Genomic DNA, 13,531 nt, shown 5'->3' with positions numbered 1-13,531 from the left:
ATTAATGAATGTAATTCCATATTATTAAATATACCTATCATTGTATCAAAATTATTTGTTTTGACTGAGTAAACAAGTAACTTATCTGCATATTTTGTAAGACTAAATTCCAAAACAGTTGTAGGTTTTAATACATAAAATAAGGCACAAACACAAAACAAAAACACTTTTAATTTGTAAAAAATGTATTAAAATTTAAAAGTCCAAACACTTTTTATAAATAACACAATGTTATACTAAGTATGTAACTTTATAAACATGTTTTTATTTGATACAACAACAAGACTAATGGTAGTTATCACAATTTTAATAGATTTCCATATAAAATATTATACTTTCAGTCCGTTACTAAGTCACAATTAGTAAAAGATTTTTTATCAAAGATAACCTCACCATTTTGTACTTAATCATATATGACTCAAAGTATGTATCACAATATTTATGACACATAAAAAAGTGCAGTGTTTAATTTATAGCCTAAATAAAAATAGTTTGTTTTTAAAAAGAATAACATTACTCATTTTGAAAAGACCAATGAGTGGGTCTCGATAGAAAATATATCATGTACATTTTTAAACCTAGTCAGACTTAGGTTATTATACCTAATTTGGTATGTAATTGGTAATTTAAGCAGCCTAGCTTGATTAATAGAAAAAAAATGCAATAACGTAAGTAGATTTAGTCAAATTTTACCGAGCAACCTGTAAACATTGACTCTAGTTATCATCAAATAGCATACTGAAATGATGAGATAAGATTAATGGTTTGGAGTTGGAGGTGCTTGTCGTTCCCTCGGCGGCGGAGGAGCGTGGCGCTCACGCGGGGGTGGAGGCGGTTGACGCTCCCTTGGCTGAGGCGGAGGCAGGGCGTTGGCGCGCCGAGGGATTGGCGGTGGTTGCCGAGCTCGGGGCTCAGGCGGCGCCTGCCGTTCACGAGGTTGGGGAGGCATGTGAGCAGTCGGATTCATTCTGATGAAATAAACAAAAATATTATTAGAAAAATAAATCTTTTAAAATTCTTGTGGGTAGAAAGATGTTTTTAAAATGGCACTATAGTTATAGTTTGTTTCTAATTGTAACTAAAATTATAGGTATAAGTATCTTCCACAAAAATATCTAAAATTAAGCAACTTATTCCCAAATGTTAGACAACACAAAGAGGACTTACCTAGTAAGTTTTCCAACTATAAATACTACTGCTTGTAGTCAATCTAAACAATTTAATTCAATCAAACTTGTGAATTTTAGATGCCTCGTGATACTTAAAATAAATTTAAACTACCGTCGAACTTTAAAACATACTTTATTGATTTGATTCATAACTTTTTTTTCAGAATTGCATTATTTTTATAAAATTTTCTGTTTATTGGCAATAATGTCAATGTCAAATTGCCAAAAATAAAAATTGCAAACTTCAATGACAGGACAGGGTTGTGCCGATTGTATTTCTTACAGCTGAAATAAATGGTTACTATTTTGTAGTTAGTTTCCTATTGCGAAAATCTCTGTCTCGCTTGCTAAAAAATACAAACCCACCACCCATGTATTTCTCCCTACCGTGAGGTGACTATTATGTCTATGAAAAAAAAATATATATAAAGTACCTAATGCCAACATAAACTTCCCTAAATTGAAAAACAAAAATTATAATGGACATTAAGTATGCATAAGCACAAGGGTGCGGGTGCTGTTTGAAAACTACCACGTTCTAATGTAACCTTTTCCAAGATAGGTTGTACTTACTAAGATTACTTACCTATTCATAAGTACACAGTATGTGCATCTTCAGGAAACCTGGTTAAGTTTGAAATCGTCAACCCGCCTTTGGCAATCGTACAGTCGTACTGCTCTGTTCACTAATGGTTGCTCATTCACATTCCGTGAGCAAACAGGTCCTACCAATGGTACATTTACAGGCTGATGTCGCTGATGATTATTACAAAAATGAAATAACTAAATATTAGACAACGTTTGAAAAGGAAGTAGGTACACATTTATACACAAGAGTGAGTAAGTATTAGATGGCTCTCCGTCCTTATACCTAGTTTCTGCCTAAAGTTCATAACCAAAGGCGTTAATTTATTTACATATGTATCATGTGCTAATTTATTATTTTGTATAGCATAACAAACACGATTCTATTATTCAATCTTACCATACCTATTCATGACAGCATAACGTACCGGGTTCATGAATAAAAATTAAGTAAATTCTTGCATTTCTCATAAAAAAGTGATAAAAAAAAAATTCGCAGGTATAGTGCTGCGTTACATCATGGTAGATTTAAAGATAGTAAAAGGAAGTAGATTTCGTCAAATTCGATTCCTAGATATCGGATTATCATATTTAAAAAATATGGTCACCCTTTTTTTATATACGTTCCAGTTACGCAAAAGAAATAGCAGTACGCTGTCTTGATAACACGTTTTCCCAACTTCAATAAAATATTATTGTTGTTGTGGTTGTGCGGTTAAATTAGTGTCCCTAATTTAGTATTAATATTCCGTCCTAATGTTTATTCATAGCTGAGTCCATTTTTCTAACAATTTTTTATAAAAATAATTTCTGTAAATCACTTGGTTTGTTTAAAATTAGTCGATTTACTGAACGAAATCAATGAATCCGTGACTATATTTAATCTGTATTAAAATATTGCTGTCGACTAGTGCCACCTATTAACTAGAAAAGGAAACAAAAACGGAAGTACCATGATGATAAAACAGTTCCCATCTAAAATTACATGTGAAAATGTTGCCAACTTTTTAGATTTGCCGATAGCAGTGGAATTTTTTGAGGCGCTACAAACTTAAAAAATATGTTTGATGTATTATTTTTAAAAATATATTATGCGAAAAGTTTAATTTTATGGCATTGACACATATTTTTTAAAAAGAAATGCCACAAGATCCTCTTTTGACGATGTTGGAAATATTATTTTTTTGGTGGGGTGGTTATTTCAACTTACAGTTGGAAACATTGACCGAATGAGTGGGAGTGAACGAATGAAATTAAAGCGAGATGCTAAATAATCAGTGAAGAACAAAAACTACGAATGAAAAGTGATTTCGGAGAGAAAAATTGAAGCCTTTTCATGTGATTTTGTGAATTTGTGTTTGTGCAAAATTCATTGTAGACTGTGTTTGTATAATATTTTTGGAGCAACGTTCCCAAAAAAACGTACCGCTTGGTAGTAATATGAGTAATGTTACCAACCAAAATGGAACAGGTCTAGAGCAGCAGGTCTGTACCTCATGTACCTATGCACTTGGTATCGATTTTTCGAAATGTGCATGGAATTATAGCTGGAATTTACACTATTCAAAGATTTGTGCCATGAACTTAAAGCGTTTCTAATTCATGAGAAGATCTCGTTTTTTGATGAAAGCATTGATCTATAAAATCACAATGCTTTACGTGTCTCAGATTAACCAACATGGCGACTCAGTTCTTCCACTTTTATGGTATCTATTTCATTGATTTTGTGAAAATTCCATAATGCACACATCACGGCCATGTACTTGTGATACAGTAGTTTTCCAAAGGCACTTACATCTGAGGTCATTGTCATGCTATATTTGCGTGTCATGGCGGGAGGAAATTAAAGGTTTCGCAATTAATATGTATCTACACCAGTATTACTCATGAAGATATGTTAAAGGATAGTTATAATGTGATTGTCTATGTATACTTACATTGAATAAGTAGGATTTTTTTTCGATAGGTTTTATCAAAACGCATTTTGTTATGCCTGTACAGGCAAGTTAGCATGTCTAATTTGCTATAGTTGGATGACGATATACCGCCACTGGGCTGAGTGTTGGTTACTTAACCAATAACTTTAGTTGTTATCTTAAAATTTCATGATTTCAAGATTTTATATATTTTCATTACATGAAAAATTTTAGTACTGTAAATGGGATGTAAGAGCACATTGCATGATATTGGCATGCTATTAAATTTTATCATGAAAATAGTAATACATAGAATCAATAGTAACTAAATGTTTATATAATAGATAGGCATTGTTAAATATTCACTGTATCAAATTACAGAAAGTATTTTTAAATTACTTTGTGTAAAACAAAGACTGTGCATGGAGCACAATTTTTTCAAACCAATTTTTATAAATTTGTAATGCATAAGGAAAGCAAAACATTAGACTCATTATTATGCAAACAAATTGTATAGGTAATGTAAATGTTAATGTATTTTTGTTCATACTAAGCAATTTGTTGAGAACTATACTTTTCATATTGACCTAGGTTCGGAATAATCAATACTACAACATGAAAGATGCATTTTAGTTAAAAAACACTTAAATTCCTTTGTCTTAAACTTAGTGTACAACATCACGTGCATAGAATGAGCCCATAATACATTAGGACTCTTCAACTATTACAACTACACATTCAGTGTAACAGCCTAAAAGAAATGAAATTTTAGTTCGGGAAGCTAAATTTACTCTATTTGAATGTTGGTTAACCCATTAAGTGTCTTATGTGCCACTATTGGCTCATACAGTACATTTGCCAAGGTCACTCATGCAACGGGTTAATGTTCTTATTGTATTGTTTTGTCATGTTACAGCTTGCTGGTCTGGACTTGCAGCCTCAGGCTAATAAAAGTGCTGGCCGCTACATCCCCCCGCATCTGCGTAGGCAGTTGCAGGCCAATCCTTCACAAGGTAACTATGTACTAAGTATAATGTGTTGCTATCATTCATGTTTTTCTTAAAATAAAGCCACTTCCAAGCTCCCATTCATTATTTAGCATGCCCTACCATACACAATGTCACACTTCCTCTTGGCCTAATAACGATGCAAATTATATGTTTATTTAATCTCAAGCACCTATTTAATCTATTTATAGCTTGTTAATGTATTTGCGTTCATAAGTGTAATACTTCTGTTTCATTGTCTGTTCTTAATGTGTTAGTTTGAATTTAGAGAAGAGATTGAAAAACAAATACTGTGATGAGTAATGCCCGATGTAGACATATACAGCATTAGGTACCATTTCCATAACTAAACTTTATTATCAGCTAGCTATATCTGGACTACATTTATTAGATAATAATACAAAGCAATTTGGTGTAAATTACATTTTTGATAAGTGAAGTAATAATAATCATGGAATATTTTGTCATACTTTAACTATTAATTATTTTCCAAGTATAAAAGTTAAATAGTCTGCTGTACCACTAAACTTCTAACTCGAGGTATACCTCAACATTTGTGGATAAGGTTAGGTTTTCCGTAACAAACATAATAGAACAACAACATTAGTTTAGTTTAGCACTTCAAATACTGTAATAAAATGTAGCACTTAAGTGTAAGTATACATGTTAGTACAACTATGAAGGTAGGATTATAACATCTTTGCAGTCTATACATGGATATACGAACTTCCGGTTACAAGTCAGCATGCCAATATACATCTTATTAAACTGCAATAAAGTTGAAAATTGAAAAACAAAATACAATTTGTAGTTGGTCAATACAAAATTTTCTGACTTGTTTTTTTTTCTGGATACTCTTTTACCATTTAGGATATCAATCATTCATCCAGTATTAAATTAAGAGTGAACAACTGTATCCAGTCTTTATCTAGTAAATGCTAGGGAAATGTAGTTTCCAGTTATATTACTTATCCTTTTATGAAACAACAGTCATGCTATCTGCAGGAAGGGAGTGGGATTAGTTCCTAGTTAGTCATAAACACAATAGAACTAGATAGAGTCAGAGCATATCTGTGTGTCAAAGTGCCTTGAAGCATTCTATGCAAATACTCGCGACACGGTTGCGGATTTGCTTATGAGAACATGACCTGTCGCCTCAACCCAACATTTGTTGTTGAGTTGAAATGACACAATGAATGCTAAATGTATCAATGTCTCATACAAAAACATGTATTCAAAATATAACTGTTTGGTCTAGCACAAGTATAAATAATAATAAATGGCTATATGTAGTTCTGACGTCGTTACGCCGATTTGTTCAGGCGAGTCGACTAGAGGTCAGCATAAAGTGATATCATGTCCCTATTTTCTGATTTATGAAACAGGAACTCTGTATGATGACCGTTATGTTGATAGTATTTCTAAGAAAGTAGGACAGTGATAAAAAATTAAGGTATCGATTTTATCAATACTTTAGCATTCTGCTTATCTAGTGTGTTGCCCTGCTTATTGCTAGACTGAGATAGTGCAGGCACTGAACCAGTTGTTTTGATTTAATTATGCATATTATACATTTACATACCTAGAAGTTGAGAGATTTGTTGATAGTACAGTGGTGATTAATTCATTTCACACATACATCCTTTATAGAAACACCTGATGCTATCACTTCAGGAATTACACAAGGAGCTTAGTCATCAACATTTCATTGATCACCTTTGCAGCTATTGTTTATCTGATTGTTTATTTCACCATATTTCATAACATTCATAATTATAATATTTTCATACAGTACAGGTATATGACAAGACATTATATTAAAAACATACAGTATGGTCTCTTTGAGCTTATGATTAACTGATAAAACAGTACACTACTAACTTTTTTTAAGTCTGAATTACAAATGCACACTAAACATGAAATAAAACTAATACCATGTGGCTATAGCAGCAGGACTATCACGTCTCGTGGTTCCCTGCATCACTCAATAATAATTAATTTGTTCAGGGGAAGAGTCTAAGCGGCCAAGCTTAGACGCCCGTTCAAACGAACAACGGGACGGCCGTTCATCATTCGGAGGCAACTCTAGAACCTACGACCGTGGTGGTCGGCGCGACGACCGCGAACGTGACCGCGACCGTGACTACGATCGCGGCAACGACTCGCGATACCCGCGCAGAGACCGCGGTATGTGCACATTGTCTTCAGCTGCTCATGTGTCTCGTACACGCTTGGCACATGTAATAACTTCACTAAACAGCGATATCTACGATCTTATCTCCGTCTTCGCCTCTGTCTTTATCTATGTATTGATTGGTATTTCTTAAGTGGCTACCTAAGTAGCAATAAGTGATATACCAAGCTCTATGTTTCAAGTTTATTTAAAGTGCAGGAGATCATATTTGAAATTCTTTTATGTAATGGTCATTGTTTAATTATAATCAGATTTTAGTGAAGCACCTGGTGCTAATATTATTACATACTATATTTATGATTAATTGGAATTGAACTAGTTGGATAAATTCGTATTGCATTTTCAATATGGCTGGATAAGGTTAGGCATCTATTTAACTTCTGAGGAGTTTTGGGTTAAATGAATAATATGGACAATAAATTTTGTTGCTTTCCTATTAAATTATTCGTTTTATTTAGGTCGTGATTCAGGCTATCAAAATGGCGATTCAGAGCCACAACGCTGGTCGGAGTCGTCCGAGAGATGGGGCTCATCGGGCGGCGGCGGCGGCGGCGGCGGGCGCAGCTCGGGCGGGGGAGCGGGCGCGTCGAGCCGCGAGTCGCGCGACGTACGCCGCGACGAGGACTTCAACGAGCCGCCGCAACCGCGCAACGACCGCTGGAAGGAGCCCGAGCCACGCGCTGACGACCGCAACAACTCGCGCTGGCCCTCTGATGATGTACGCCGCACGAGCAATCGCAGGGACGAGGTTGGCCATGAAAGCAATTCAGTCAGTCAAACTTTATTACATTTCTATTGGGCGGGTTGCACACATTCGATTTATGCTTTTTACTGCTTGAACTCACTCACACAGAAAAATGCATTAAGGATATTTACTCAATTATTCATTTGAATTACAATAAAGAAATTTTGAAACGCTTATAGCTTTGCTTTAGTAGCTGAATTTCAATATATGAATTGTCAGCATGCCATAAATAAGCTTTTTAGTAACTCGCCCCTTACAACTTTGTCCACCTGTTGTAAGCTACACATGTAGAGCCAATGATCACAAGGATCATCCTGTTATAGAACGATTGGACGATCCCGCTACCTCGCGACGAGCGGCAGGAGTTGGAGCTGTTTGGCACTGGAAACACAGGCATCAACTTCTCGAAATACGAGGACATACCAGTTGAGGCCAGCGGAGATCGTGTCCCAGACTTCATCACCAGTGTAAGTCACAAAGTTCTATGACATATATGTTATCATCGTAATATTTTGTTCTTTGTTACTTATACTTGTTTCCTCTGTTTCTTATTATATTAATATTATGTGATGTTTTCTTTACAGTTTGAGGATGTTAACCTGACGGAAATAATGCGTCAGAATATAGCCTCCGCTCGTTACGACAAGCCGACACCAGTCCAAAAGTATGCTATCCCAATCGTGCTGGCTAGAAGAGATGTCATGGCGTGCGCACAGACTGGTTCAGGAAAAACGGCCGCATTCCTTGTGCCCATCCTCAATCAGATGTATGAAGCTGGCCCCGTCAAACATATGGGGTGAGTATTCCTAGCCAACAAGTACTCCTCCTCTACACAAGATTGATTTATGACGAAATGTTTTTGTTTCACAGACCTTGTATCCGGCGCAAGCAGTACCCGCTGGGCCTGGTGTTGGCTCCGACGCGCGAGCTCGCTACACAGATTTTTGATGAGGCTAGGAAATTTGCCTACCGTTCCCGTGTGCGACCTTGTGTCGTGTAAGTTATCGCTTGTACAAGTTGTAACAAGTGTGATATTATGTTAGTTATAAGTGTTGTAGAATAACGTGTCGATTGTATGCGCAGGTATGGCGGTTCCCCAATCCACGAGCAGTTCCGCGAGCTGGAGCGCGGCTGCCACCTGCTGGTGGCGACGCCGGGGCGGCTGGTGGACATGTTGGTGCGCGGCCGCGTGGCGCTGGACCACTGCCGACATCTCGTGCTGGACGAGGCTGACCGTATGCTGGACATGGGTTTCGAGCCTCAGATTCGCAAGATTGTCGAGAGCCACACGATGCCAAAGACTGGCGAGCGCCAGACGCTCATGTTCTCGGCGACTTTCCCAAAACAGATCCAAGTGCTAGCGCAGGATTTCTTGTATAATTATGTTTTTCTTGCTGTTGGACGCGTCGGTTCCACATCTGAAAATATCACCCAGAAGGTAATATTTTAATATGATAAGAATATGAGAATAACAATTTGACCTAATATTATCAAAACAGATTTACATAAATTTTAAACTTTCAGGTGGTATGGGTGGAGGAAATGGATAAGCGTTCTTTCCTATTGGATTTGCTGAATGCTTCCAACTTACTGCAACGTGCACGCCCAGAAGAGGATCAGCTGATCCTTGTATTTGTTGAAACTAAGAAAGGTACATTTTGACACTGATTCATCAATTATATTCTGAGTAATTAAATCTTTAAAGTAATTTCAAGTAAATCTAAGTAAACTTAAGTTGAAAGATTCCCGAATAGAATTTGAAACATTCAAATTGAATTATCTGTCTGTCTTCTTCTTCTCTTAATCTTACTTAACCTAACCTTTTGTACAGGTGCCGACCAACTGGAAGTGTTCTTGGATAACCTTGGTTACCCAGTCACGTCCATCCACGGTGACCGATCCCAGCGCGAGCGTGAAGAAGCTTTGCGTCGGTTCCGTTCCGGACAGACACCGATTCTTGTCGCTACCGCTGTCGCGGCCAGAGGTAAGCCACGCCTCGTGTAAAGTGAAATTCAGGAAAAATTATCACTAAGCTTAACATCCTACAACATTGTAGTCTTATATGGATCATAAAAGTATGAATGAATGAATGTTATTGATAATTGTTTAATTCACACAGGTTTGGACATACCGCACGTGCGTCACGTGATTAACTTTGATTTGCCGTCTGACGTTGAGGAGTACGTGCACCGCATCGGTCGTACCGGCCGTATGGGTAACCTGGGCGTGGCCACGTCCTTCTTCAACGACACTAACCGTGGCCTCGCGCGGGACCTCGTTGAGCTCCTCGTTGAGGCCAAGCAGGATGTGCCTAAGTAAGAATTTACGTTCATTATCTTGTTTGTTAACAGGCATTGCAGGACCACCAGTAATGAGAATTAGACTGTGGTCTTTTGACAAATCAATATTCTTGAAGCTGCTTTTTATTAACTCAAGTGCCAAATGCATTGCATTGGTGTATCGTTTGATTTTTTTGGATTTTTTCCCTGCAACAGTTGTCTTTAGACATCCAATAAGTTATAACGAATTCATTATAACCCATTTATTTTCCAGTTGGCTCACGAGCACGGCAGCTGATGGGCGTCTTGGCGGCGGCGGACGTCGGACTGGCAGCAGGTCTGGCGGAGGACGCTTCGCAAGCAGCGGCAGTGGCTTTGGCGCAAGAGATTTCCGTACTCAATCGCGTCAGACTCCACGATCGGCAGGACCGTCTACTATTGGTTCTGGTCAGTATTATTGCATTAAAATGTGCAAAGACGTTGCAAAAAAAAGATGTTTCCTAACTGGCCGTTTTATGTTGCAGGGTTCGGATACGGGGGCGGGTCGTACGGCGGTAACTACGGCGGGTCGTACGGCGGCGGCGGCGGCGGCGGCAGCAGCGGCGGCCCCGACTGGTGGGACTCGTAAAGTGTCCGCTCGCACACCCGCAGACCTCGCACCGCACGCGACCCCGTACTCGACCCCTTCATTCGTAACTTAAGCGATGTGAAACGTTCTAGATTAATATATTTTATTTTAATTCGTAAACTGATAGTTGGACTGAAATTGACCTGTGACTATTTAATACGGTAATGTTTGTACAATAGAAGAGAGCGGTGCGACAGAGAGATGTGTTTGGGCGCGGCCGGCTGCGGGCGCTGAATCTCAGGTGCGCTGCCCGCTGGTCCGGCCGGGCCTTGTTTCTTAACTTCATACTATCACCATGGGCATGCTTAACAAATGTCTGTGAATATATTCCGCGAGAATGGTAGTTCGCGATCATTAATGAAGTAATCGATTAGATTAAATTTGATCACATGTATCGTTTGCGTCACGCGCGACGTGACTCGCACGCGTTTTGTCTTTTTTAGTAACGATTATGTGAAAGTAGTTTATTAATATAGAAATATTTTTGATGTCCGATCTGTATCGTGAATTCGTAAGTGAACAATGTAATTGTGTATTTTCGATTTTCTATTTTCCTGAAGGTCTCATAGCTGAACTCACTCATGACACTGGAATTTTGAAGCATTTACGCACTCTAAAATCGATGTAGCTAATGGAGCAGTAGATTTAGAAATTGAAAAGTACCGATACAGTATCATAGCAAATAATTACTAAATTTTATCAGTAGAGATCCCATATTGTAATATCTGTCTTCGACGTGATCTATTATTTGAATGTGAATTTACCAATAAAAATTAAGAAACAGAATCATTTTGTTTTTCTTTTTATAACCACTCACTTTGTAACCATTTTGACATTTGACAATTTCGTTTATGTTTTCCAAATAATCATATTTTAAATTTGAAAAACATAATGAGATTATAAGATAAACTATTTACGAGTATTTTCACAATTTTTTTTCTCGGAAATTTGAAACAAAAGATTTTGCCTAAAGGCAATGTGGTGGCCAGAGGAAGTTGGAGGCAGAAGCTATTTTATTAAATGGATTTTGAATAGTCTACTACTTCTACTTTGATGTGCGTGTGTACATAATTATCAAATGAATGAAATAACCAGCCATCTCTTATTATAAAACAAAGATTAGTAAAAAAATCACGCGAGGTCTCGTCCATTTTTTGACTGGGTTTAATGTCGCTAAAAATTAACTAGAGATCCCGCGAGATCTAGATTGCATTTACTACCCAAGAGCCTGAACTGCTGCTAGTGCCAGATATTAATAATTATTATTTAATATATAAAAATGTGGGTCATCAAGTAGTATTATTTTGTTGTACTAGCTTCCGCCCGCGACTCCGTCCTCGCGGATGTCTGTCTTCGCGTGAATGTTTTATTTCTCCATTTTGAATTACTTTGACAATGACATCTTATAAATATCTATTGGACCCAATTACGGCTAGGCCCATAATCTTCTATTGAGCTACTGCTGTTGAGCTCGCGTTCTGTAGTATAAAACTGAAAAATTCAGATTTTTTTTCTACGTACATTTTCAGGATAAAAAGTATCCTATTTTATGCCCATGATAATAAGGTATAATTATATCAAGTTTCATCGAAATTGAACCGTTAGTTTTTACGTGATGCCTGAACATACAGACAGAAAAAGAATCACTTATTTGGGTTTGGTATCGATCCAGTAACACCCCTTGCTATTTATTGTTTCAGTATTTTCAATGTATAGATGTGAATGGTAAATCTCATCATAACTGCTATTGTCTAATTTTTGTTTTGCCATTATGTGGATCGAATCGGATTCGGTCTCATGTTAACTACGGCCACTCTTAAGAGTAATATATAGCTGAGAAGAGAAGATACGGTTAGTGGGTTATCTTAGGGGTGGATTTAAAGATACAATATTACGAACTAAACTCACCTCTTGCCATATAATGTGAACCTGGTGCTTTATGCCAAGTTTTAACACTCGGTGGCCGCGTAACGTTTGTGTGTCTTCACTATAGTACACAGTCTTAGAATACTATTATACCTGCCGCTTCTTTTTGCCATCGACCTAAACGACAGCATTTCCGTCCCCATCATAATTAATGATAATAGATGGTTGGCAGGCCACAACTGCGCTTCTCGTGCAACTTTCTGCATCTTACAGCAAAACTGTGGAATGAGCTGACGTCGGCGGTATTTCCGAACCGATACGACCTTCAAACCTTCAAGAAAAGAGCATACTCCTTTTTAAAAAGGCGGGCAACGCACCTGTGACTCCTCTGGTGTTGCGGGTGTCCATGGGCGGCGCTGATCGCTTACCATCAGGTGACTGAGTTTATACCATTAAAAAATTAAACGATCACTTTATACTTACGTAAGAAGCTCACATCCAGCCTTATAATGTGGTCCTGGTATATTTTCTTAGGTTTCAACACTCGGTGACCGCGACGCGTTTGTGCGTTTTCACTACACTCAACACTGCATGTCCCCGACTCATACGCGTTTGAATACTGCATAATGAACTACACAAACCACACGATTAACAAATTATCTCGAGTTACTTACGTGGCCTGGGTAGTTATCAACTTCAATTCCTTCAATTACCAACTACAGATACCTAGTTTATTATTTCTACTTTTCTTGCTGCAAATGGTTTTTGTAGCAAGAAAAGTAGAGACCTAGACCTAATATAGACAAGCATTCGTTTTTTGTAGTAGTTACTTACTACAAACTATGACGACCCATGCACGTCTCTGGGGCTGCTCAGACATTCGACGGCCGTACCTACTACGGTACCGTCTACAGCTCCACAGATTTTATTATAACTAATTTATCTCATCGATTACGTCCGGTAATGGCCAACGGCTTATTGAATACGTCTTTTTGTGGCGCCTTTTTATTTGGAGATCGCGTCTAGAGCAGGCGGGCTCGCGGGACCCCGTCGCGATGGCATCCATGGAATGCCTAAAAGGTGACTCGTGGATAAATTACGGACATTTCTTCCATTTTAACGATTCCCTTTATTATTTAATT

The 13,531-nt window shown here is 37.7% G+C and overlaps 1 protein-coding gene and 1 long non-coding RNA gene across 3 annotated transcripts; one reads left to right on the top strand and one right to left on the bottom strand.

The window, feature by feature from the left end:
* Window positions 1-167: 167 nt before the first annotated feature.
* On the bottom strand, window positions 168-1,591 carry LOC118262447 (uncharacterized). The gene is made up of 2 exons (XR_004782492.2): window positions 1,168-1,591; window positions 168-968 (listed from the first exon to the last, which is right to left on the bottom strand). It is a non-coding gene; the product is annotated as an uncharacterized LOC118262447 (long non-coding RNA).
* A 796-nt stretch (window positions 1,592-2,387) lies between these two features.
* Window positions 2,388-11,309, top strand: LOC118262446 (ATP-dependent RNA helicase bel). 2 transcript variants are annotated; one of them, XM_035573793.2, is made up of 13 exons: window positions 2,388-3,239; window positions 4,587-4,683; window positions 6,685-6,864; window positions 7,330-7,640; window positions 7,940-8,083; window positions 8,201-8,412; window positions 8,487-8,612; window positions 8,700-9,054; window positions 9,141-9,267; window positions 9,448-9,600; window positions 9,736-9,931; window positions 10,170-10,342; window positions 10,420-11,309. In XM_035573793.2, exons 1-13 carry the CDS (start codon window positions 3,195-3,197, stop codon window positions 10,521-10,523), a joined length of 2,223 nt encoding a protein of 740 aa, XP_035429686.2. In that variant the 5' UTR covers window positions 2,388-3,194; the 3' UTR covers window positions 10,524-11,309. The 2 variants fall into 2 exon arrangements, with proteins under 2 accessions (XP_035429686.2, XP_035429687.2); XM_035573794.2 differs by having other exon boundaries at window positions 3,018-3,239; window positions 7,330-7,619.
* Window positions 11,310-13,531: the final 2,222 nt, after the last annotated feature.

Source organism: Spodoptera frugiperda, chromosome 12, assembly GCF_023101765.2.
Source record: "Spodoptera frugiperda isolate SF20-4 chromosome 12, AGI-APGP_CSIRO_Sfru_2.0, whole genome shotgun sequence".
Taxonomy (NCBI): Eukaryota; Metazoa; Arthropoda; class Insecta; order Lepidoptera; family Noctuidae; genus Spodoptera; species Spodoptera frugiperda.
The sequence above is the reverse complement of the archived record's forward strand: the minus strand, read 5'-3'. Positions and strand labels throughout refer to the sequence as shown.